Raw genomic sequence first — 27693 nt, 5'->3', positions numbered from 1 at the left:
TAACGTGTTTGAGCCTTGAAACAGGCCAGTTTAATCTACATGACAATATAAAATGTTTCCCTCTAATACTATCCCAGTAAAGTAATTAAAATCCACAAAGTTGTGCCTAGTTAGTTTGATTCCACAGTGATCTGAAGTCCACTGAATAAAAACCCATGGAACCGCAGTGCCTCTACATCCACATCAGTTCATCTGCTGAGAAAAGCCCTTCCTGAAATAATCCAACAGCGCCATCTATGGGCGGACATTGAATGCCTCACATCTTTGCGCCCTGAACGCACCATCACGGCAGCACAGCACAGGCCGGCTACTCACTGTCGCTGAAGAAGGACAAGGAAGACTGTCAAGATGTCTGACATGGAGGACGATTTCATGTGCGACGATGAAGAAGATTATGACCTGGTATTTACAGCTCAGATCCTTTGGCTTGCGTGAATATTTTCGTCGTTCGGCCGCTGAGAACTAACAGTCAACAGCCGTGAGGACGAGCTAGCTGCTGTTAGCTGTTTAGCTAGTTAGCATAACGGCTAATGCTAAAGGCGAAGTCTGACAGTGGATAATCAACATTAGCCTCTCAGTCGGTTACTTACACACTTGACCGTCGCTACCATGCAGCTTGATATTTCTTAAGAAACACTGTTTATGACGGTTAGCTAACTGAATGTATGTACATTTAGCTGCGAAGAACTTGAATTTCAGCCACGAAAAGGAAAGAAGCCGGCTAGTTAGCAAGTCATGTTGGCTAACGGTAGCACAGGCTCACATTTGCAGAATAATTACAGGCTGCGTCCTGTTTGCAGTAGCAGCTAACCACTTCATATTATGAGCTCTGTAATTTGGATCTACTGCTATTGCATGTTGTGATTTGATATGCGTGTGCTTTTTAACTCAGGAATACTCAGAAGACAGTAATTCAGAGCCAAATGTGGACCTGGAGAACCAGTACTACAACTCCAAAGCCTTGAAGGAGGATGACCCCAAAGCAGCACTTAGCAGTTTCCAGAAGGTGGAGTGGTGCTCCATTAAAACTGACTGAAGTTATTTCAGTTTTCTGCACAGTTATTTTTGAGTTCATCAAGCATTACCGTATCTTTGTGTTTTGTGTTGTCAGGTCCTGGAACTAGAGGGAGAGAAAGGAGAATGGGGATTCAAAGCACTGAAACAGATGATTAAAATCAACTTCAAGCTGGTATATGACATAACTCACTTAAGTTTATTGTGCAGGTATAGCAGCCAAGTTATTTAGGGCTCCAGTTTTTAATTCAGTGTCAAGAGCATGAAAACTTACTGGTTTTTCAATATATAGCAGTGGCAGTTGGTCCACTGTTGTTGTTGTTGTTGATTTATTATGCTCAAGCATTTGCTTAAGTTTGGCACTCAGATATGACAGTAATAGTCCTAAATTCTGTGACATTACATATAGGGATGTAACGATACGAAAATTTCATATCACGGTTATTGTGACCAAAATTATCACGGTTAACATTATTATCACGGTATTATTGAAATTGTGCTCAAAATGTACCTTCTGTTGGCAGAAACATTCAAATATTGACCTTTAGTGGTCTGAGCCTATTTTGGCCGTTTTTCAGTCCTTTTGATTTTGCCTTTGTATACTGTGTAAAGAAATGTTTACTATAGCCATGTTTGGTATCTTTTTTTTTTTTCAGCAGAACTTCATCTATATCATCTGCCTATTATTTTTTTTCTCTTTAACCTACTATAGCAACACAAAAGTCCAGAAAGCACAAAAAAAGTAATATCTGATTTGAAAAATTTATGTACTTTATTGCATAAATAACACAAAGATGCTTAACAAACGTTTTCAAAGACTTTAAAAGTGAATATTGGCTCCAAATATTAGTTATAGAAAACTAAAATTATAATAAATTAAAACTATACTCAAATATTTGACATAAAAGCAGATCTTTACATAGGGTTTTTTCCCCAAAAGTGCAGTAATCAAACATGATTATCATGATAATTAGAATTTAAACTGTAATACTAACCGTCTGCAATTTTACTGCAGTTTATTGTTATACCGTTAATCGTTACATCCCTAATTACATATAATATTTACACCTCAGCATGCACCTCAGTTATCCAAAAATGTAGATACAATCTGAAATCTAACAAGAAACCCTGATAACCAGTCCGCCATGGGTCCTGCAAAAGTTTTTTCTATGTGTTTTAACCCCACAGACCAATTTTCCAGAAATGATGAATAGGTACAAGCAACTACTTACATACATCAGAAGTGCTGTCACAAGGAACTACTCAGAGAAGTCCATCAACTCCATTCTGGACTACATCTCTACCTCCAAACAGGTGAGAATAGACACTACCAGACATACAAAACCTCAGCTTGAAGTCTGTCTCAGGGGCTTGTCTTTGCAACTTTTATAAATATACAGGTTTTTGAAAAATTCCTTTTGTTATTATTAGATGGACCTGTTACAGGAGTTCTACGAAACCACATTAGAGGCTTTGAAAGATGCAAAAAACGACAGACTATGGTTTAAAACCAACACAAAGGTACGCCAAAGTCCTTACTGGTTCCACATAGCCCTGTACCATGAACTACTACTTCAAAAGTAGCTGTAAAGAAATTAAGTTTTTTTGCTGTGTATTTTGCTCTGCTGTAGCTGGGGAAGCTGTATCTGGAGAGGGAAGAGTATGGGAAACTGCAGAAGATCCTTAGACAACTTCACCAGTCGTGTCAGGTGGGAAGAATCCTGTTTTTGTCTTTTGTTTCTCATAACAACAGATTTGTCAGAAGAAATAAAGCATATAGTTTTTGGATATACCATAAAATATAATGCAACTTTTCAGCTTTATCTATGCTTAGAGATGTAGGAATGATCTAATTAGAGGTTGGTCTGTTTTGTTAACAGACAGATGATGGCGAGGATGACCTAAAGAAGGGGACGCAGCTGCTGGAGATCTATGCTCTGGAGATCCAAATGTACACGGCACAAAAAAACAACAAGAAGCTGAAGGCCTTGTATGAACAGTCACTTCACATTAAATCTGCTATTCCACATCCACTTATAATGGGAGTTATCAGAGGTATAATAGTTCACATATCTTTCATTCATGAACCTCTTATGAAAATCTGTGTGGAATCAGGTGACTTGTGCTTGTTTTTACTTGAGCAGAGTGCGGAGGAAAAATGCATCTGAGGGAAGGTGAGTTTGAAAAAGCTCACACAGACTTCTTTGAGGCCTTTAAAAACTATGACGAGTCCGGAAGCCCCAGAAGGACAACATGCCTGAAGTACTTGGTACTAGCCAACATGCTGATGAAGTCGGGAATTAATCCTTTTGACTCTCAAGAGGTGAGAGAGAAACTGTTGCTCTTGAACATGTTTGTTTTTGATGACTGTGCAAATGTGCATTGTTAGAACAAAATCCAGAACAGACCAAACAACACAGGTCAAGGTTCATTCTGTAGTCATTCCAGCCATGCAGAACACCAAAGAACCAAATGTGTACTCAGGTCCCAGTGCTATAATGATATAATCGATCCAAGGCGCCACATGAGATTGTGAAGTCAGCTGTTGAATTTTTGATAAAGCATTTCTGTGTTGTTTTACTCAGTGTTTTGTACAGTATGTGGGATATAACTTTTTATGTTTTTTCCAAAGGCCAAACCATATAAAAATGATCCAGAAATCCTAGCGATGACTAACCTAGTAAGGTAAGCACTATTTATTTTTTGTTTACGACACAGGTTTTACTTTTATAAGACACTTTGTTACTCATGATTTTTATTTTTCAGTAACCATAGTAGTACTTGCGAAAACAAGAACAGTGTGACATTCCTGCTTATAACAGTTTGTTTTTACATTTAGTTGTTTTTTTGGGTTTTTTTTAACGCTTATTTTTTATTAGTCATTTTAACCTTTTTTTTCCATAAAACAAAAACAAAACAGAAACAAAACAAACAACAATCTGCAATATTTCCGTGTTATTGTGCAAAAGCAAAATTAGAAATAGGCATAGGCATGCAGCATCATTGAAGCTATACAAATTAGATCTGACTAATAATTTTCTCTATAAGTCCCACATTCTTTATATTTAGTTTAAAAAAAAAAAAAAAAACACTCTCCTTTTCTTAAACATTGTAAAACCAGGAAACAGTCATTGAGACTAAAAATGTCATTTACAAAGTTGTCATTAACAAGGTTTAAACAAGGCGTTAGCTAATGCATACATACACATTACGCATATTTTAAAATCAGTGTAATTCTCTTTTATTTTCCCCTTCTATGCAGAATAACTGCATGCTCTGTGAATTAGCAAGGCCACCCATATGATTCATTATTTACAATGAACAATTTAATATGAAAAAAAAAATCAACATTGTAAAAAAAAAATTCTAATGCTTAACCTTTTGTCTGAGTGTTTTATAATAATAATAATAAATAATAATACATCACACTTTTATAGCGCTTTTTTTGGACACTCAAAGACACTTCACAAACAAAACAAAAAGAACAGGGAGAAAAAAAAGAGGATCAAGATAATCATAGTTATTGTTTTTTTTTTTTTTTCAGAAACTGTGGCATATGGCTATTGTCTTTGTCAAACCTTTTAGTTGTTTTACATGTTCCAGTTAGCTTGCATTCATCACCCTATTTATAGGAATATCCGACACATTGATATTTCATCCATTCATCCTTCATGCATATATTTGAAAATATCCTTGATTAAACAAGAAACAAGAAGTACGCACCCAAAGCCGCTGGAAGAATAGTGTTTACACAAAAGTCTAATATTTGGGGATGTTTGACAAGTATCAGGATGAGAGTTTTTTTTCTGCGGGTCATGAAGAAACAATGTCCAGGGTTTAACAACACCGACTGTTTATCCCCCCAGCGCCTACCAGAACAATGACATCACTGAATTTGAGAAAATCTTGAAAACAAATCACAGTAACATAATGGACGACCCCTTCATTAGAGAGCACATAGAGGGTGAGTGACCAACGTGTCCGCGGACCCCGAACATGATAAGTTTATGTCAGATGTCATGTCTTATCCTGATGTGTGACTGAGACGAGGATGTTTTTGTTGCAGAGCTCCTGCGGAACATTAGAACTCAAGTACTTATAAAACTCATCAAGCCTTACACAAGAATACACATCCCTTTCATTTCAAAGGTAAGTTATTGTAGTTTTTGCAGTAGTCACCACTATATGTAAAGTATCAGTGTAAACCAGGGCTCTCAAACATGTGTCCTGTGGGCCAAATGCGTCCCGCCAAAGGTTCCAATCCGGCCCGTGGGATGAATTTGTAAAGTGCAAAAATTCCACAGTCGAGGCTGTGGAACTCATTTTAGCTCAGGTTCCACGTACAGACCAATATGATCTACAGTCAAATAATAACAGCAGAATAACCTACAAAAAAATAATGACTCCATATTTTCCTCTTGGTTTGATGTGAAAAAAATTATTTTACACTATGCCTATAAATAATGACAACTTCACATTTTTGTCTTTGTTTTAGTGCAAAAATAACAAATTATGAAAGTACTTACTTTTATAAACTATCCAAACAAAAAAAATGTAAATAACCTGTCAAAAATTAAATGTCTAAAGAAAATTAAGCACAATTGTAACAATTTTCTTACTGTTACTAAGTGTTTAGTGTCTTTGTAGATCTGATCCACAATGCACATGTAGAAATGATAAGTTGAGGCAGAATATTGTTAAAATTGCACTTATTTTTCTTAAGAAATTTCAGTTTCTTCAAGTTATTCATTTTTTTTTTTGGGGGGGGGGGGGGTGGTTTATGAAAGTAAGTATTTTCATAATTTAATGGGTTTTTTAGCACTAAAACAAAGACAAAAATTTGGAGTTGTCATAATCTATTGGTTATTATGTTATTATTTTACTGGTCCAGCCCACTGGAGATCAAATCTGCTCTATAGACTGTGGTGTGTTCGTAGAAGGCCTACATATGAGTGGATTCAGGGGTTCTTATTTGACTTTTGCTGGGTGTGTGTTTCAGGAGCTGAACATTGACGTGTGCGATGTGGAGAGTTTACTGGTGCAGTGCATCTTGGATAAGTAAGTTTCGTCTCAATGTAACTTCTGGGAAACCAAAGAACAAAAATATTTCCTTTTACTGTTAATACCGTCGGTTCCTCATAGTTTGGATTCGTCTTTACTTATGGTACTTACGTGTTTGTCAAACTCAGACCAAATGGTATTCTATTTATAGTGTCATTGCCAAGCTGGTTTTCATGATTACGTCAGTGACTTGGTGAAAAGGTTTTCTCACTAGATACTTGTTGTTGGCCTCACACAGATTTGAGATTACAATAGGACGCCACCATAAAAGAAGAAGGTTTAGTCTGTGAAGGCTCCTGCTGATTGCGAGATTGCATCAGTCTTATATTTTATTGTCATACATAGGGGTGTAAGAAAGTATCGGTTCTGTAATATATCGCGATATTTCATTTCACAATACTGTAGCGATATTAAAAAGTACTGTATCGATATTTTAGGTATTTATTCAAATGCAGATATTGTGGAGGTTCATTTTTGTTTTTTTGTTTATATTTTATTTATTATTATTTAACACTCTTAACGATTAAAAAAATAGAAATTCAACTATAAAAAATTAATATCTCAAAATACAACCATTCAGTATCTGATGGCACACATTTGCCTTGATAGTTTATTCAAATGCAGATATGGCAGAAGTTCATTTGGGTTTTTTGGTTTTCTTTCTTGATTATATCTTATTTATTATTATTTAACACTTTTTTATTAAATAATGGTTATTTGAAGCATCCTAAAAGCACTTTTTACTGTCTGAGAGGCAGATGGTAGTTCCTTTGGAAACTAGGAGAAATAGAAAAATGTTGTGATATAGCATTAGATTCTGTTCTGATCAAATAAAAATGTGTTTAGTATTTGTGCAGATTTCTGGTGTAATTCCATTCTTCAAGGAAATAATCATTTAAAAAAAAAAAAAGAAACAAAAAATTGCCTTTTTAACGGTATCATGACATATTGTGATATATCGTATCGTGATCCTAGTATTGTGATTTGAATCGTATCGCCAGATTCTTGCCAATACACAGCCATAGTCATATGTGCACAGACTGTAAAATGCTCACATCTACAGAAACATGGTCTACAGTGAAAGTAAATATTAATACTTAAATGTCAGTACTACATTTAGTCTGTCTGCACTGTCTGCTTTACTGGTAAACATTAAGATAAGCTATTGATCACATTATTATAATAGTGGTATTGATGTGTACGGGGGGGGGGGGATCAAAAGTCTGTAAGGAGAATGCAGAAGCATTGAAAAAGAGGCAAACTTTAAAATGTCATCTAAAGCTTGAGGTAAATGTTTATAGCTACATGAACTCTGAGTTCATCAGTGCTTCATTTCATGCTGAGTTCCTATTGGTTGTTCAGTAGACAGAGGTCAGATAAGACAGTCACACTGAGATGGTTGACATACATTTCTGACACTATCAGAAGTTTATTCCAGGCCTTTTGTCATGATATGAGGGCAGTAACTGTCTGTGAACCTTTGTCACTGTGGAACAAGGTTGGAATAGTTCTGGATTTTTCATTCTAGTTTAGTTTTATTTAGTTTTGACTTTTTTTTCTCTAATTCAGTTAGTTTTAATTCGTTTTTAGAGCAGGTTTGCTAGTTTTTATTAGTTTTCGTTATTTTCTAAATGCTTGGTTTTAGTTTAGTTTTAGTTTTTTTAATATCTTTTCTCTTCTTCTCCGTCGTATTCAAATAAATCCCAGACAGGACTCTGCTGCTTTCTCCCAACTTTAGTCTCCATGTTTCCAGGTAGAGTGGGGACCAGAAGACCCTCTAAATGACGAGTGACAAGAAGTGACGGACCGTGAAGTGCAATATAAATCAATCTCATATCAGTCCGACATTGACAAAGATGAAAACGAAGGGAATTTTATCCAGAATTTTTGCCCGTTTTAGTTAGTTTTGTAAGCACACAATACAGTTTCAGTTAGTTATCATTTTTTTCCTTTAAATTGTAGTTTTTATTTATTTCAGTTAACGAAAAATGTTTTTACAATTGTAGTTTTCGTCATTTCGTTAGTTTTCGTTAACGTTAATAACCTTGGACTGTTTGCATTTAAAAGTTTGACTTTTCTTCTATGGAGTTAAACACCCAAACTTCACATTAATATGGCATAAACTCTGAAAATTGCCCATGAAAAACTAAAATCTTAAACCAAAAACAAAATCCCATACTGGGGCAGTCTGTAGCAAGGTTCTAATAATTTTGGATTTTTCATTATAGTTTAGTTTTATTTAGTTTTGACCTTTTTTTCCCTAATTCAGTTAGTTTTAATTCGTATTTAGAGCAGCTTTGCTAGTTTTTATTAATTTTCGTTTTTTCTAAATTCTTAGTTATAGTTTTTTCATATCTTTTCTCTTCCTCGCCATCATATTCACAGAAATCTCATACAGGACTCTATACTTTCTCCCAACTTTAGTCTCCATGTTTCCAGGTAAAGTGGGGATGAGAAGCCGACTCTAAACGACAAGTGACAAGAAGTGACGGACCGTGAAGTGCGATATAAATTGATCTCATATCAGTCTGACATTGACAAAGATGAAAACGAAGGGAATTTTATCCATAATTTTTATACATTTTAGTTAGTTTTGTAAGCACACAGTACAGTTTCAGTTATCATTTTTTTTCTTTTAATTATAGTTTTTATTTATTTCAGTTAACAAAAATGTTTTTTCAATTCTAGTTTTTGACATTTCTTTAAGTTTTCGTTAACCATAATAACCTTGGTCTGTTGTCACTGACGCTCCAACATTCCAAGTTTTGTGAAAAATCTTCAAAATGGAATAGAATGTAAACAGCTGTCAGATTTTATTGTCTAAGATTGTACTTGACACTTCCTTTTTTTTTTATCCCCCAGCACAATCCACGGCAGAATTGACCAGGTCAACCAGCTACTAGAACTGGACTACCAGAAGAGAGGAGGGGCTCGCTACACAGCTTTAGACAAATGGACAAATCAGCTGAACTCTCTCAACCAAGCCATTGTTAGCAAGCTCACATGATGGCATGTAAAAAAAAAAAATCAAGAGACAAGGAGAATGACATGCTTGAAATACATCCGTAAAGTATGCTACTGTGCTTCTTCAAGTTATACCCTCTGAGACAAGATGCAGCGCACAGGTTTGAGAAATGCCACCAATGTGAAGAAGACTCAGAGAACCTCAAGAATGTGTTCAAAGTGTGTTGTTTTGTCCTGATGAGAGGAAATCACTGACACTTATTTTTGTTTTTCATGTTTCTGATTGGCAGATCCTTCCATGTGAAACACACATGCTTCAAGTTGTCAAAAAAAAAATTGTGTATAAAACCGTGTACACAGTATTTTAATGTATACTGTTGCCTGTTGATAATAAACAAATTCCTCTCAGCACTTAAATTTATCTGGCTTTGACTAGCTATAAAGTTTAAGTTTAATAGTGTTTTGACCTCAAATACAAATTAACACAGTTAAGAATTAGCAAATATTAGCATGTGACAATTGTTTCTGCTTTTAATTGTTTGCATAAATTTTATCGTGCAACTTGTCCTGCATCTTTAAGAAAACTTGCGAATTGCATCAAATGTCGAATATTCAGGGCTAATGTGCTCTTCCTGATTTCAGTAACCATGGCAATATAAATATTAGGGATGTAACGATATGAAAATTTCATATCGCGGTTATTGTGACCAAAATTATCACGGTTATCATTACCATACCAACTTTATTTATAATGCACTTTAAGAACTTTACAGCTGGCCAAAGTGCCATACACGAATATAAAACAAGGGATTAAATAAATAAGTAAAACTAGTGATAACACAGGATGCGAAGCGGGCTAAGAACAACAAAATACAACAATCATAAAGACAAAGAAATTAAAATCTGATAAAAACAGCATTAAAAGCCAATGAGAAAAAGTGCATTTCTAGACGTGATTTAAAGACAGGCAGAGACTGAGCCTGTCGAACATCTAAGACTGGTTCCACAGCTTTGGGGCAACAACAGAAAAGGCACGATCCCCACCAAGCTTCTGTGTGGTTTTTGGAACCACAAGCTGCAGCTGAACTGCTGACCTGAGAGCATGGGGTGGGGGGTGGATCAGGCCAGACAAGTAGGAGGGGGCAAGGCCATTCAAACATTTAAAAGCAATTAGAAGAATTTTAAAATCAACTCTTAAAATGCACTGGTAACCAATGCCATTATTATTGCGGTATTGTTGAAATTGTGCTCAAAATGGACCAAAACTACTTCTACACACACTGAAATAATTTAACCAAGCTGTATTTTGGAAAAAATAAATAAAATAATAGGCACAATGTACTCTCTTTGCAGAAACATTCAAATATTAACATGTAAACAAACATACAAATGTGTATTAAAGATGGAACCTTATGGACACGGACCATTTTCCATAACAAGTTTGAGTGGTTTTAGTTTCTTTTTTATAGATAGATAGATAGACTTCGTCACAAGTGACAAATTCGTAACAAACGTGAATAACTTGAAAAAACGGAAATTTGTAAGAAAAGTAAGTGCAATTTTAACAAAATTATGCCTCAAATTATCATTTACAAATGTGCATTAGACACAATGTTGCACAAATATGTGCTAACAGGTATAAAATTAGTAAAAATTCAGAGTTTGGAACTGAAATAAGAACAATTTCTCATTCAAGTCCTCATTTGCCCAGGTCATGGTTCTTCTTGGTAGTTCTTCTAGGTTCAACTGGTCTGAGCTTGGACCGGGTCTCTCTCTCTCTCTCTCTCTCTCTCTCCCTCTCTCTCTCTCTCTCTCTCTCTCTCTCTCAAAGTGCGGTAATCAAACACGGTTATCATGATAATTAGAATTTAAACGGTAATACTAACTGCCAGGAATTTTACTGTGGCTTATCATTATACCGGTAATCGTTACATCCCTAGTAAATATTAAACAGCTGTAGAAAAGTTCCCATTATTTTTCAGAGGAAATGCATGAAAATAATTGAACCATCACCTTCTTTAGAACCATATTCCTTCATCACGCTTTAACATCGGAGTACGGCTCAAACTGAACAGGTCACAAAACTTGACTCTTTTGAGCTGAATAAATTTATTTATTTTTTATGTAGTAAGGTACTTCAAAATTGCAGTTAATGTTTTATGTCTCTTTTCTGATTTTTGCACATAATATACAGACTCAGATTAGAGAGAGGCTTTTTGAATTCTTCAAACTTATTTTAGATTTCCCCTGGACTCTGAGGCTGTTTACGCCCAACACATCACAGTTTAGCACCACCTTTCAGTGTTACATCAACACTGGTGTCTTCCCTCTATTGCACCTTAGTTTAAAATATACTACAATGGGTTCAGACGAGTGTCCTCACTCACATGAAACTTTTATTGGTGATATAAAGTTCCACTTCCCACCCAAAAACCTCTGAGGGAAACCAAAGCCGGATTGTGTCTGACACAGCTGGTTGCCAAAGTATGCACAGCAATATGGAGTAGCTACACTGCAGAAAAAAAAAAACATACAAAAAAATAGTATTATTCCAGAAAAGTGCTAAAGAAATCAAATTATTATTATTATTATTATTATTATTATTATTATTATTATTATTATTATTATTATTATTATCATCTTACCTTCACTAGCATGTTTGAGTGTAAATCAATTGCTAGTTGTTATTAGACTATAATTAACAGTTTTCTTAAACAATTTTTTTTTTTTTTGTGCGTATTATCTCCATGAAGTAAGTAATAACTACACTGTAAAAAAAAAAAAAAAAAAAAAAAAAACAGTAAAAAAACGGTATCATTCTGGCAGCTGGGGCACTGAAAAAATACTGTAAAATAATGGAAAACAACCATCTCATAAAAATACGGTTATTTTCCATAATTAAAATGCAGTTTTTTGCCCTAACTTTACATGAGATTTTGCATATTTTTTTGACTTTTTAATGTTTATTACAGAATGTTTTCATGCATTTAAACAATCAAATTACCTATAAATATATATAAATAATTTTCAATGAGACTAAGTTGTACAATCCACTGATAAAAACTGTATTTGGACAGTTTATCAGTGCTTATACATGTTATACATTCACAAAAATACATTTATTCAGCGTCTTTGTTGTGAAACCTCCCGTAATTACACAAGATATTTGTCAATTAACAAACAAGTCTAGTTAAACTTACAGAACAAATACTTCTTTAATGGTTAATTGTCAATAATTTTATCTGGTTTTATTTATTTATTTTACAGTGTTAAACTTTAAATTAACAGTTCAATCTCATAGACAGAAAAGAAATATTGCAAATACATTTGCAAATGTATTTTCACTGTATTTTTCTGTGAAAAAAGAAAAAAATTATTTTAAATGAAATTTTTTGGTTATTCACAGTTACAGTTTTTTCATGTTATTTTACATTTGACATGTAAAATCACAGTCTATTTTTGTCATTTCATTGATATTTACCTGTATCTTAAAAATATAGGAAAAATCTGTAAAATAAACAGTGAAAATTCTATTAAATTACAGATTTTTTTTTACAGTGTATGGCAGGGGTGTCAAACTCATTTTAGTTCAGTTCCAGATTCAGCCCAGTATGATCTGAAGTGGGCCGGACCAGTAAAATAATACCAGTGAAATAAGTAAACTTACATTATGATAATGTTTATATCTACAACATTTCCTTAAAAATCTGAATAATGTGAACAACTTTAATTGTCTTAAGAAAAATAAGTGCATTTTTAACTATATTCTGCCTCAGTTTATCATTTACACATGTGCATTACAACTTACATTATAATTACAAATACAAAAAACATTTAGTAACAGGTATAATATTAATAAAATTGCATTTACTTTTCTCAAGACATTTCACATTGTTCATATTTGTTCAGGTTATTCACATGTTTTGTAAAAGGATAGTTTGTTAATATAAACATTTTCATATAATTTCACTTTTTTACACTAAAAAAAAGATCAAATCTGCAGTTGTCATTATTTATAGGTTATTATGATAGTGTTTTTCTGGTCTGACCCAAATGAGATCTAATTGGTTTATATGTGTATGTGGAACTTGAAAGAAAATTATTTTTACACTATTGATTGTTACTATCTTCAGTGTAATTTTTGCATTTTACAAATTCATCCTACTGGTTTGACCCGCTTTTTGAGGGAGGTTGAATTGGTCTGAACGTGGAACCTGAACTAAAAGAATTGTTAATATCTTTAGTGTAATTTTTGCATTTCAGAAATTCAACCTACGGGCCAGATTGGACCCTTTGGTGGGCCGGATTTGGCCCCAGGCCGCATGTTTGACACCTGTGAGCTGTGGGGTTAGGAAGCTGTCAAAATATTCATGTGCAGAACAGACACATATACATGCATATTAGTCTGTAGTTGTGCAAAAATAATTATTTGTAAACTCTTGAATGAGATCAGTTGTACATAAAATGTATTGTGTGTATTTTATCAGAACAGGAATTAAAAAGTTTTGACAAGAATTACAAACACAAAATGCAATTTTATGATTGTTCTTTCTCCATCACAAATACGAATTCACCAACGTGACTCTACTGTGGTAAATCTGTCCCCACTTCACATACATTATTTGTGGAGCAGAGGATCCATGGATTCACAGACTGACCATGAGTTCAGGTTCCAGATCAGGCCCAGATCAGGTCTAGATCAGGTCCAGATCAGGCGGGATCACTGTCCAAGATGGATGACCAAGTCAGAGAACCAAACCAGGTCCAATTCAACCATTAGTCAAAAGTTCTGTTCAACTGTAGAAGGAACCTGAACTCATGGGTTTGGGTATACAAGACATATACATTTTGAACAAATATCAAGATGTCAGAAAGAAAAAGCATTTGACCAAATAAATTAAAAAAAACCCCATACATTTCAAGACACAAAGCAGAATAAGCAAATAATAGTATTAAAAAAAGCATATCTAACAAAAATAAATACATCAGAGAGTTCGGTCTATTTTGTCTAGTTCCAATGTTTTTTTTCCTCAACTTTATTGAAAATATTGAGGTATACAAGACATATAAATTTTGAACAAACAACAAGATGTCAAAAAGAAAAAGCATTTGAACAAATAAATTTAAGAAAAAAATGCACAGATTTAAAGACACAAAATAGAATCGACAAATAATAGTGTGTGTGTGTATATATATGTATATGTGTGTGTATATATGTATGTGTGTGTATATATATATATATATATATATATATATATATATATATATATATATATATATATACACACACATATCTAACAAAATAAAGAAGATATTGAACACAAGTTAGACCCAAATTGCTTTGTGATGTTACATTAAAAAAACAAATGGTTTAAAGTTTCATCAGCCTGTCCACAAAGAACACAGGAACTATCCACATCCTTTTTTTGTGTGTGTGTTGTCCAGTTGCCCCCCCCCCCCTTTTTTTCCACAACTTTATTGAAAATGAAAATTGTCAGGTATACAAAACATAAATTTTGAACAAACATCAAGATGTCAAAAAGAAAAAAGTATTTGAGCAAATGAATTTAAGAAAAAAATGCATAGATTTGAAGACACAAAGCAAAATAGACAATAATAGTATAGGTATTGGTAGTATTGGTATATTTATTTTTGTGTATAGGAAATTTTCCAAATAAAATGATCAAATTCACAACAAATTCTAAATTACGAATGTCATGTTCAAAATATGTAATTACATTTTGAGAATGTCTAGTTTCAATGTTTTTTTGTTTTTTTTTTGTTTTTACTTTTTACTTTATTATTAATATTATTATATTATTATTATTATTATTTGAACAATGAACAATTGAACGGTATATATACATAATATTATACATCAAAAAAGGATAGAAAAAATTTACAATTCACAATATATTTTACATTTCAAATATATAGAAACACATGCAAGTCAAAAAATAAATAAATTTAAAAAATATATATGTATATGTATGTATGTATGTGTGTGTGTGTGTGTGTATATATATATATATATATATATATATATATATATATATATATATATATATATGTATATGTATATATGCTTGAGGTATAAATAGAAATTATACAAATTAAATAAGATTATACACTTGACAGTTTTTTTTATTTTTTTTATTTGCTTTAGAATTTATGATGTTCTTTAAGTTGTCTAAATAATTGGAGAAAAGGGCTTTAAAAACAGTAATGCTTGGACGTTGGTGTAGTCTAGTTTCAATGTCTGTTTTGTTTTGTTTTTGGTTTTGTTTTTTCATTTGCACCTATGACGTATTGCATTTTCCAGTCAGCCAGTGCTTTGTGAGCCTCGTCGGCTTCCGTTCCAGGTGACTCCCATTTGCTGAGTGACAGCAGTGGTTCAGTGTGAGCTGGACCTGCTCGGACCCACAGGCTGGAGCAGCTCCTCCGTTAGCTGACGCATCTAGCAACAGTTAGCGTCACAGAGGAACTGGGTGTGAGTGAGTGAGTGAGTGCCGCTCAGCTTTTGACTCATTAATGACATTTTTACAATGAAGAAACTGAAAAGGCCCGCATCCTGACGTCCACCCGGTGGTCAATGCCTCTGTGTCGGTGACTGACATGGACGCAGGTGACAATAAGGTACAGTTTGGATTATCCCACATTTTAGTTTGGCTTTTTGTTTTGGTCTGGCCAAGCCTTCATGGTGCTGCTACAGTTTAAGGCCCACATTCAGTCTGTCGGGGTTATTCCAAAACATGTTCTGCGTTTATAGTATTTATAAAAAAGGCCTGTTAATTAGTACGGACTTACAGGAGCTGTTGGGATGGTGTGTCATGTAAATAGGTCGGTAGGTATCGGTGTTCGGTCACAGGCTAGGACGCTAACATTATCCATGCTAACGGTAAACGAGCAGCACATAGCGGAAAATGTATCCCATGTCTCGTGTCGGAGAATTTGTGTTTGTAGACATGTAGATAAACGACTAAGGTTTATTTTCACGGTGATATTCCACAGTTGTGTCCGCTAAAAGTACAATGAAAGTGTGTTTTTAATATTAGCATGTTTAGCTAACTGAAGCTAAACATCTGAACTGACACTGACGGCGTTTGACATGTTTAAACCAAAGCAGTGCGCACAAGCTAGCAGTGTTGTGCCGAATTCTACTCCCTGCCGAAAACTGCTCCCCTTTCAAGAGGACAATGTGCACCAAATTCACCCTGTCACAACTTTTACTCCTTTCTGACTGTAGGGTGTTGTGCCGAATTCTGCTCCCTGCCGAAAAACTGCATCCCCAGCTGTAGCTGATGGGAGTTTTCAGCAGTATCTGTTTTTATTGTTGTATATTTTGTGTGTTGTGTATCTAAGATTTAACTTTAGAAAGTTTTATATACCTTACAGTTTGCACATTCCTTCATATTAAACAGATAAAAACAAACATAACTGCAATTTCTTACAATATTATTAATTACCTTACTTACTACACAGCTATGATGGTGTTAAGAGGTTGAATAATTCACATTTAATTTCATACCCTATGGTGTGCCGAATTGTACTCCCTGCCAAAAACTGAGGACGGTGTGCACCAAATTCACCCTGCCACAACTTTTTCTCCTTTCTGACTGTAGGGTATGAAATGAATTGTGAATTATTCAACCTCTTAACACCATCATAGCTGTGTAGTTAAGTAAAGTAATAATATTTAAGAAATTGCAGTTATGTCTTTTTTTTATTTGTTTAATATTAAAGAATGTGCAAACTGTAAGGTATATAAAACTTTCTAAAGTTAAATCTTAGATACACAACACACAAAATATATAACAGTAAAAACAGATACTGCTGAAAACTCCATCGCCTACGGCTGGGGATGCAGTTTTCAGCAGGGAGCAGAATTCGGCACAACAAGCAGTCAATTCTGAAACGAAATGTACTGTTTTGGTCAGAGCAATTAACAATAGGTTTGAATGGAACAGGAATGGGTGTGAGTAAGAGGGATGTTGTCAACGCAGTTAAAGAGGTTTCATAGATCTTCAGCAGAGGAATTTCTGGTTCTTCTGCATGTTCAACATTCCTGTCGTTGTTGTGCAGAAAGTTGAGTTGGCCTGGGTTTGGTTTGGTGTCCCATGGCCCAGTCCTAAAGCCTTCAGATGACATTTGGATGGATTGAACTGACCCTTGATGCTAAATTTTGCAGTAACATTGGTCTTTCCAGGTCGTGTGTCAGGCAAGGTTATAATAGTTTTGGATTTTTCATTCTAGTTTAGTTTTATTTAGTTTGGACTTTTTTTCTCTCTCATTCAGTTAGTTTTAATTCGTTTTTAGAGCAGGTTTGCTAGTTTTTTTTAGTTTTCATTATTTTTTAAACGCTTAGTTTTAGTTTTTTCATATCTTTTCTCTTCTTCTCTGTCGTATTCAAATAAATCCCAGACAGGACTCTGCTGCTTTCTCCCAAATTTAGTCTCCATGTTTCCAGGTAGAGTGGGGACCAGAAGACGACTGGAAACTACAAGTGACGAACTGTTAACTTTCGTATGGTGCCAGCAGCTAAAATTGCTCGAGGGAAATAAATCGCTTTTGTATCAATCCGATATTGACAAAGACAAAAACGAAGGGAATTTTATCCATAATTTTTATCTGTTTTAGTTAGTTTTGTAAGCACACAATACAGTTTCAGTTAGTTGTCGTTTTTTTCTTTTAATTATAGTTTTTATTTATTTCAGTTAACGAAAATGTTTTTACAATTCTAGTTTTCGTCATTTCGTTAGTTTTCATTTACGATGATAACCTTGTTTCAGTGCAGTGTCTCCCAGGCTTTGAAAGGAACTGGTGTGGGGGATAAATGCTTACACAAACAGAGGCTTGTGAGATAAGTAGCCCCATTCTAATCACTGGTAGTGCTGTCATCCCCAACTGATGCACATCTGGGCCTGACCTCACTGTCTTTTTTTTTTTTTTTAAGAGCTGAAATGATTAATCGATTAGGTGCTTGAAGCGAATGCAAAAATTCACGATTCGATTAATCAACTCGAATTGATTGAAGGGAAATATTCTATTACAGTTTTCCTGAATTGAAGCTTTGTGCGTCACAGTAAGCGTCCGTGTGAAACACAACAGTGGAACCAATTTTTAACAGCAGAGAAATGAAGGAAACAAAGCTTTGATTCAGGAGAATTGTGGTTGAATGATTTTTTTTGGATCACTTTGAGTCGATTAATCGTTTCAGCTCTATTTTTTTAAACTATTCAATCTATTCCCAATAATGAAATAAAGTGATGTGTCTTTTTCGATCAGGCCTATCTTCTCAGTCTACCTGAATTAAAGATTCAACAGCAGTGCACCAGCTTCCGCGCTTTGGCCTCCTCGCTGTATAATTGGTTTAACCTGTACTACTGTCCCTACTTTATCCTCTCAAACTTAATCCTGTAACAACTCCCTATTGGTTATACTGTACCATCATGCATAGGGGATGTAAGAAAATATCATTTCTGCAATATATCGTGATATTTCATTTCACAGTACTGTATCCTGTATCGATATTTTTAGGTATTTATTCAAATGCAAATATTGTGGAGGTTCATTTTTGTTGTTTTGTTTTTCTTTTTTGTTTATGTTTTATTTATTATTATTTAACCCTATTTTATTAAAGAATGTTAGTTCCTTTGTTGGAATTGCACTAAAATAATGTTATGATGTTTGTTCTGAACTAATGGAATATGAACATTTGAACAGGATCTTAAACTGTAATGTCTGTAAAACATCATTTAAGTTTTAACAGGTAAATTTTGTGATATAGCATTAGATCCTGTTCTGATCAAATAAAAATGTGTTTAGTATTTGTGCAGATTTCTGGTGTAATTCAATTCTTTAAGGAAATAATCATTTAAAAAAAGAAATAAATAAAAATTGGTTTTTAACAGTATCGTGATATATCGTATCGTGATCCTACTATTGTGATTTGTATTGTATCACCAGATTCTTGCCAATACACAGCCGTAATCATGCAGTGTCAAACTAACTACAATGGCCCTGTATGCTTACGAAGCCGTAGTCGCCCGCTCAAATTCGCATTAGCTCAGTCTACTTTTTCAAAATGAGCTGATCAGCATTCACTTTCCTTCGCCTCTGTTCTGTTTTAGATGGGATGATATAGATTATCCAAGGAAAAGTGAGAAAACCACCCACAGACAGAAGCGGTGGGAGACAATGGATATCTGTATGGCATCCGCTGGCTCCACTGATACTCTATTCATACATCCCAACTACTGTTTCAGAGAATTGAAGGAGAGTCTTTGTGCTCTGAACCCCATCAACTCTCCTCATCCTTTGCAAGATAACACATTTTTCTTAACAGGACCTCTTGAACCGAGCTGCCATTTTGGATTATATGTGCCATAGAAGTGTCACGATGTTGTCAATAGAGGAACAGTGAGAGGTGTGAAAGATGCTCCCATAGAGAAATATAAAAAGCTACGGAAGAAAGAAATTAAAGATGTTAAGAAGTAGGGGTGTAAGAAAACATGGGTTCTGCAATATATCGCGATATTTCATTTCACAATACTGTACCGATATTAAAAAGTAGTGTATCAATATTTTTAGGTATTTATTCAAATGCAGATATTGTGGATGTTCATTTTTGTTTTTCTTTTTTTTTTATCATTATTATTTAACACTCTTTTATTAAATAGTGTTAGTTCCTTTGTTGGGATTGAACTAAAATAATGTTCTGAACTTCTGATGTTAGTTCTGAACTAATAGAATATAAACATTTGAACAGGATCTTAAACTGTAATGTCTGTAAAACATTTAAGTTTTAACACAGGAACATTTTGTGATGTAGCATTAGATCCTGTTCTGATCAAATAAAAATGTGTTTAGTATTTGTACATATTACTGGTGTAATACAATTCTTCAAGGAAATAATAATTTTAAAAAAGAAACAATAACAAAAATTGCCTTTTTAACAGTAACGTGGTATTTCGTGATATATCATATCGTGATCCCAGTATTGGGATTTGTATCGTATCGCCAGATTCTTGCCAATACACACCCCTATTAAGAAGGCATGTTTCTGTTTTTTTTGTTTTTTGTTTTCATTTTGTTTTGATACAGAATAGTTGATGCGTTGTCTGTGGTTTTTCAAATGCATTATTGTCAGTATTAAAATTTTGGAGCTTTGCAGCAAAGAGACAGGGCTTTTTTGTCATCATTTTATTAAAAGTTGTAATACCAGAACAATAAACTGAGAATGTCAGTTTATCAGAGGGTTTGTGGACTACTGACCTTCACAAAAGATTGTTGATTTTCACTTCGACTTCTGACAAGCATGTGAGATGTTTTAAGTTGAGCTTATTTCACAAACTGATCCCCCCCCCGTTAAATTAGACCAGTCATTTTTTTAGTTGCCGTGGGCAATATTGTGATTTTAATTTGACTCTGCTGGATAGTTTTTCAACTCTAGTCAACTCCATTCAAGGCTCTTTTTCTAGTATTCTTGTCTGAGCTTCTTGTATAGAAGTTCAGTCATTTTCTGTAGCAAAACGGGCCATAAATTAGGCTATCCATAAAACCAGACAGATGTGAAGAACACATGAGGTTATTGTAGCTTGGAGAGGACATTACCATTTTTTGCCTGTTCTAATTACCTCTGCCAAGGATGGTGGAGGTTATGTTTCATCGGGGTTTGTTTGTTGTCTGTCTGTTTGTCTGTTAGCAAGATAACTCAAAAAGTTATGGAGGAAATTAGATAAAATTTTCAGGAAATGTTGATACTGGCACAAGGAATAAATTATTAAATTTTGATGGTGATCGGGGGTGCACTGATCTGCCTTGGTGGAGGTCTGCACTGTCCTAGTGCTTTTCTAGTTGTGCCATAGTTTTGACATAGTTTTGTTTTTTTAATTTGTTGTCATCACCGATCTTTCCACCTGTTTTTCATCATGGTATGGGATGTGCTGCTTGACTTCTTGGCCAGGTCACCCTTGTAAAAGAGGTCTCGATCTCAATGGGATTTTATCTGGTTAAATAAAAGTTAATTAAATAAAGAGAAATAAATTACAAAAAACTTAATTGACTCATACTCTGTATCTCTTGAATCATTTATTAAATAATGGAGCTCGGCTTGGCTTTGGTTTAAAAAACATTTGTTCACGATTTTCACAACTTTAATTGTACCCTTTCTTCAGTCAAAACATAGATGGTATATCTGACGCAGATAGACACAAGTACAGCAAATGTTTTGGTTGCCATTTTTAGCCCATTTTCCCAATTTATCCTGCTTTAATTTTAAGTATAGTTAAAGATGGAGTAAAACCTGAGGTGGTCATTTGAGGATGAAAGTAGCTAGTCTGTGTCGCAATACTTCACCTCTGTTTATTTAGCTGCAGCTGTCTTAAGTCACATGATACACTGTCTATCAGAATAGGCTCTTACTTTGACATGGTGTTTAGACTTTGCCTTCATTCTTTTGAGGTCACATGTTATTTCCTCTGAAATGGAAAGGGTAATATTTCCACGTTGATAACTTTTTATTGTCAGCAGAGCTCTATAAACCACCACATCACTGAATGAGGAAATGAAGGACTCAGCCTTGGTTAGTTTCTCTGTAGAATGGACTTTTATGGCCTTTGGGTTGTCCAAGGGGTCTCTGGCAAAGTTTAAATGGGCAACTTTGCTCTTTCCTGTGAGTAGAGGCTTCCCTCTAAGAACTCTAAATGCCAAATGTCTGAATAAACATACCATAAATGCTATGTCAGTTCATTTTTCAGTCGATTGTAGATGCATTTACATTTATCCCAGATGTGTCCAGTGTAGGGCTGTGTATTGGCAAGAATCTGGAGATACGATACAAGTCACAGTACTAGGATCATGATACGATATAGCACGATATATCATGATACTGTTAAAAAGGCAATTTTTTTTGTTTGTTTCTTTTTTTTTTTTTAAAGATTATTTCCTGGATGAATTGAATTACACCAGAAATATGTACAAATACTAAACACATTTTTATTTGATCAGAACAGGATCTAATGCTAAATCACAAAATTTTTCTAATTCTCCTAGTTTCCAAAGGAACTACCATCTGCTTCTCAGGCAGTAAAAAGTGCTTTTAGAACGATTCAAATAACCATTATTTAATAAAACAGTGTTAAATAATAATAAATAAGATATAAACAATCAAGAAAACCAAAAAACAAAAATGAACCTCCACCATATCTCCATTTGAAGAAATACCTAAACATATCGATACAGTACTTTTTAATATCGACACAGTATTGTGAAATGAAATATCGCAATATATTGCAGAACCAATATTTTCTAACACCCCTAGTCCAGAGAGGTCTGCAGCTCTCTAGAGGTGATATGTGGGTTGGCCTTGACCTGATTTATTATTTATTTGGTGGTTCTTGATGAAAATGTTGATGGATGTCCAATTCTGGTCAAAGTTGCAGTGATGCTAAAAGCCGGCCCCCTTTCAGTTTGTAAATGATTTGTCTTACAGTGGATGGATTGAGATGGAATCTTTAGGAGATGGTCTTGTAGCTTTCCCGAGACTGATGGGCTGTCACCACCTTCTTCCTAATGTACTCAGATGTCTCCTTTCCTTTTGGCATTGTTGATTTGTGTGCTTTATGCCTCGGAACAACAGCCATTTGGGTGGTTTTGTCTCCCCTTTAATCAGTGCTGCTCAAAACCTTTCCTAAGGATGTCTCATGTGTAGGGATGTAACGATATGAAAATTTCATATCACGGTTATTGTGACCAAAATTATCACGGTTATCATTATTATCATTGACAGACGGATCGGTGCAGCGTCTGCAGTGATGCAGTCACTGTACCGGTCTGTCGTGGTGAAGAAGGAGCTGAGCCGAGAGGCAAAGCTCTCGATTTACCGGTCAATCTACGTTCCTACCCTCACCTATGGTCATGAGCTTTGGGTCATGACCGAAAGGACAAGATCCTGGATACAAGCGGTCGAAATGACTTTCCTCTGCAGGGTGGCTGGGCGCACCCTTAGGGATAGGGTGAGGAGCTCAGTCACCAGGGAGGAGCTCGGAGTAGAGCCGCTGCTCCTCCGCGTCGAGAGGGGCCAGCTGAGGTGGCTCGGGCATCTGTTTCGGATGCCTCCTGGACGCCTCCCTGGGGAGGTGTTCCGGGCATGTCCCACCGGGAGGAGACCTCGGGGAAGACCCAGGACACGTTGGAGAGACTATGTCTCTCGGCTGGCCTGGGAACGCCTCGGGGTCCCCCCGGAAGAGCTGGAGGAGGAGTCTGGGGAGAGGGAAGTCTGGGCATCCCTGCTTAGACTGTTACCCCCGCGACCCGGCCCCGAATAAGCGGTGGATAATGGATGGATGGATCATTATTATCATGGTATTGTTGAAATTGTGCTTGCAATGTTCAAAAAGTACTAATACACACACTGAAATAATTTAACCAAGTTGTATTTTGAAAAAATAAATAAATAAATAAATAATTGGCACAATGTACCTTCTGTTGGTGGAAACATTCAAGTATTAACCCTTAGTGGTCTGAGCCTATTTTGGCCATTTTTCAGTACTTTTGATTTTGGCTTTATATACTATATAAACGAATTTTTACTATACCCATGTTTGGTATGATTTTTTTTCAGCACAACTTCATTTATATCAACTGCCTATTATTTTTTTTCACTTTAACCTACTATAAAAACATAGAAGGCCAGAAAACACTAAAAAAAAATATAAAATCCGATTTGAAAAATTTATACACTTTATTGCATAAATAACACAAAGATGCTTAACGAACCTTTTCAAAGAGCTTAAAAGTGAATATTGGTTCCAGATATTAGGTATTTAAAATCAAAATTGTAACAAATTAAAACTTTATTCAAATATTTGAAATAAAGCAGGTTTTTTTTCCCCTAAAAGTATGGTAATCAAACACGGTTATCATGATAATTAGAATTTAAACGGTAATACTTACCATCTGCAATTTTACTGCGGTTTATTGTTATACCAGTAATCGTTACATACCTACACGTGTGATTGGTCAGCTTAACTGATTACTTGAATAAGTTTCACCAGAGTTTATTACCTACCTGACTGTATCAATGCAGCTGGACTTCATTGACTTTTGCATGTATTCTGATTCCATATTTCATATAGTCTGCCGGCTACTCACACAGTTCCCTCAAAAGTAGGTGGAATGGATGGACAGAAACCTGACATTTAATATAGAAAAACGGTTGCTGATAAAATAAGAAAATTATGGTAGAAGAACAGAAAAATCTAATCTATTCAAGGGGTTCACAATGTCTCAATCAGCATTACAAAAGATACAAAGAAGTGAGACAGTGGGTTTGATAAAACAGAAGCGAACAAATAATATTGACTGAGACTTGAGCAACTTTATCGGTGCAGTTTTAGAAAAAGTGCTGTTTTTAAAAGCATAGAATTATTATTATTTTTTACTTTTTAAATCAATGTATCATGACAATTTAGTAGCTTGTGTCACTCAGTTGTTCTTTTTCTCTGTGCAGGATGTGAAGTTGTCAGCTGAAGTGGAACCGTTCATCCCACAGAAGAAAGGTCTAGAGGGATCCCTGGTCAGCATGAGTCTTTCCGGAGAGGCAGGTGGTGGAGGAGGAGGGGGTGGAGGCTTAGGAGGAGGTGGTGGAGGGGTGGAGACCACTCCCATACCAAGCTACCTCATCACCTGTTACCCTTTCGTTCAGGAGAACCAACCCAATAGGTATCTGTCACATCTGGGGAGATGAATGAGTGGGGGAGGTGAACCAACTCTGACAGGAGTTCCAGAAAAACTCATTTGAGTCTTTGTCCTTACTCTGGTTGTGGGTCATAATAATTTTGGCTCTTGTGAATTAGGTTTGTGCGATAGGACGGTTGCATAGTACTTTACTATTTGTATTATACGATAAATCATACTTATTTGGAAACTTTGCATTCTTGCTCATTGCAGGAAGGAAACTAGCACAAAGGCAACACAAACATCATGTGAGTGTGATAGTCATGACACTGGAGTGGATTTTCACTTTGTCTTCGTCGGGTTCTTGTGCTTTTTTAAGCTGGGCAGTAGTATGTAGGCAAGGAATTCTTTTCTGGCACCTTTATTCTGACACCTTTCCACCTTGTAAAAGAGTCTTTTTTTCCTGCTGGATTTAATACAACTCTTTTTAATTCATTTCAGAATCAAATACTGTATTTATGTGTAAAGCCTTGCTTACTATTACTATAATCTCTGCTCACAATTATGATTTAAATTTTTTTATCCTGTCCTATCCCAGTCATTTGACCAGTCACAAAATTGCCTCCCATCCCACTAGAATTTAGTGACCCACAAAGTTCCCAAAAAAGCACTAGACCACATGTGTCAAACATGTGGCCTGGGGGCCAAATCTGGCCCGCCAAAGGGTCCAGTCCGGCCCTTGGAATGAAGTTGTGAAATGCAAAAATGACACTAAAATATTAACAGTCATTTTAGTTCAGGTTCCACATTCAGACCAATTCAATCTCAAGTGGGCAGGTCCAGTAAAATACTGTCATAATAATATATAAATACTCACAGCTCCAAATTTTTTTCTCTTAGTAAATGTAAATATTTTCATGTATTTACACTAAAACGTATAATTTCACAAAAATGTGAATAACCTGAACAAATATGAACAACCTGAAATGTTTGAAGAGAAGTACAATTTTAACAATATTCTGCCTGATATTAAATGTTTGGTGCATTTGTAGACCCGCTGTGATCTGTAAGTTATAATGAACATGTGGAAATGATAAACTGAAGCAGAATATGCTTAAAATTACACTTATTGTTTCAGTTTCTTCATGTCACTCACATTGTTTGAAAGGATAGTTTGTAGATGTAAACATTTTCATTGTTTAATTTTCCTTTTTTTCACTCTAAAACATAGAGAAAATTTTGGAGTTGACGTTATTTATATATTATTATGTTATTATTTTACTGGTTCGGCCCACTTCAGATCAAATTTAGCTGAATGTGGCCCCTGAACTAAAATGAGTTTGACACCCCTGCACTAGACTATTACTCTAGTCTATGAATGTGACACAGAATGGAAACAAAAATTGTTTGGAAGTTGCAAAAAGAAACAAATGTGATGAAGTCTGGAATGGGTATTTTTAAAAATCCTCATTTATTTTTAGAGAAAAAATACTGTATTATTGTATACAACACACAGTACACACCACTATGGACAGGTTTGGTGTGTAGTGGAGTTCATCCCGGTGGACTAGAGGATTGGAGGAATCGGCTCTGACTGGTGTCTGTGTTTTTGGACCAAACAGTAGTTCAGAGTACTTGACCTTCTTTGAGTCTCTTGCCAGGATGCCGGAAGGTGCACTACACAGGGATGATGTTCTACCGGAGGACTTCAGCTTACATGGACAATGACAGAGAGAGGGGTGTGACTGGGAGAAACAGCCTACTGTTCTGTACCTAAGAGGTGGACTGTTATTTGACTAAGGGTGTATTCACACCTACCACATCTGGTCCATTTAAAACGGACCAGAGTTCGTTTCCCCAGAAAGTCCAGACTTTTTTTTAGGTGTGAATACAAACATGTGAACTCTGATTCGAACCAAACAAGCGGACTCTGGGCCGGTTCACTTCTGGTGTGAATATAACCGACCTCGAACCGAACCAAACCAAGGAATCTTCTTTTTGTGCTTGACGAGCCACCGTAGCCAGTGGAAGTAGCCGAGGTTTACAGGTGGTCAGAGCTACTAGCGGCAGCTATGAGCTGTGGACAGACGTGGAGCAATGAGGAAATTGAATGTGCCATTGACATTTGGTCAGATGCCCATATTATGAAACTGGCTCCGACTGAGCTTTTCTTGAGTGTTAACATTATTTTCGAAAATTTGTGTCAGTAGAAATACAATTTATATTCCGAAAATGATAACTGTATGTAGGAGCACCACGATTATTTTCATCAACACCGGCCATCTCTGGTTCACCCCACCCCCGACTTTTCTGTCCAATGCTGGCGCAGTTCGTCACATGCGTGATTCTGTTCATGCATTTTGGTCCACTTGCAAAAAATGCAATGTGAATGCGATCCGACCCAAATGAAAAAAATAAAGCCCGCATTTGATCCGAATCAAATAAGTGGACCAAAGGACTTTTCAAGTGTGAACACACCCTAAGTCACAGCTTGTCCATAATGAACACCTTGTTGGAGCATAAACATGTTCAAAAGTGCCCATGCCACCAGCACATCCTAGGCCATAGATTGATATTCAACTTTGTACTGGTTCCTTCAGACTTATATGTTGGTATGTCTTTTGGCACTTTGTCGAACAGAGGTGCAGAACTCTCAACCAAACACCTCAGGCTTGTTTGGCTCTACCAAACAGGCTGCAGCTTTGGCGGTTGAGAAGGCAAAAACTCTGGCATGGAAGGAGTTTGTAGAGGCCACGGGTATGGACTTTCAGTTGGTCTCAATGAAATTGTGGAAAACCCTCAGTTGACTCAGGAGGGGGAAGTAGTATGACACATACACTGTTCACAGTGGGGATGGTGTTCTGCTGTTCTCAACTGGAGATAGGATTGGTTGGTGCAAGGAATACTTAGAGCAGGGCTCTCAAACTCATTTTCTTTCAGGGGACACATTCAGCCCGATTTGATCTGCAGTGGACT

At 35.5% G+C, this 27693-nt stretch overlaps 2 protein-coding genes across 6 annotated transcripts in view; both read left to right on the top strand.

Moving 5' to 3' along the window:
* Window positions 1–258: 258 nt before the first annotated feature.
* On the top strand, window positions 259–9456 carry cops2 (COP9 signalosome subunit 2). Its single transcript, XM_030131127.1, has 13 exons — window positions 259–402; window positions 893–1006; window positions 1112–1189; window positions 2203–2328; window positions 2446–2535; window positions 2646–2723; window positions 2895–3069; window positions 3159–3337; window positions 3647–3699; window positions 4881–4978; window positions 5081–5163; window positions 6014–6072; window positions 8938–9456. Exons 1-13 carry the CDS (start codon window positions 349–351, stop codon window positions 9080–9082), a joined length of 1332 nt encoding a protein of 443 aa, XP_029986987.1. The 5' UTR covers window positions 259–348; the 3' UTR covers window positions 9083–9456.
* A 6021-nt stretch (window positions 9457–15477) lies between these two features.
* The window catches only part of secisbp2l (SECIS binding protein 2-like), a 40446-nt gene continuing 28230 nt past the window's right edge, over window positions 15478–27693 (top strand). For 4 of the 5 annotated variants that reach the window (XM_030131113.1, XM_030131114.1, XM_030131111.1 and 1 more), the window contains exons 1-2: window positions 15479–15675; window positions 24551–24762. In XM_030131113.1, coding sequence (XP_029986973.1) covers window positions 15655–15675; window positions 24551–24762 — 233 coding nt within the window. In that variant the 5' untranslated portion in view covers window positions 15479–15654. Of the gene's footprint in view, window positions 15676–24550; window positions 24763–27693 lie in introns of all 5 variants that reach the window. The other variant, XM_030131112.1, reaches the window with a different exon arrangement.

Source organism: Sphaeramia orbicularis, chromosome 3 (assembly GCF_902148855.1).
Source record: "Sphaeramia orbicularis chromosome 3, fSphaOr1.1, whole genome shotgun sequence".
Lineage (NCBI taxonomy): Eukaryota > Metazoa > Chordata > Actinopteri > Kurtiformes > Apogonidae > Sphaeramia > Sphaeramia orbicularis.
Note: the sequence above shows the minus strand (reverse complement) of the source record. Positions and strands in the feature narration are given on the sequence as shown.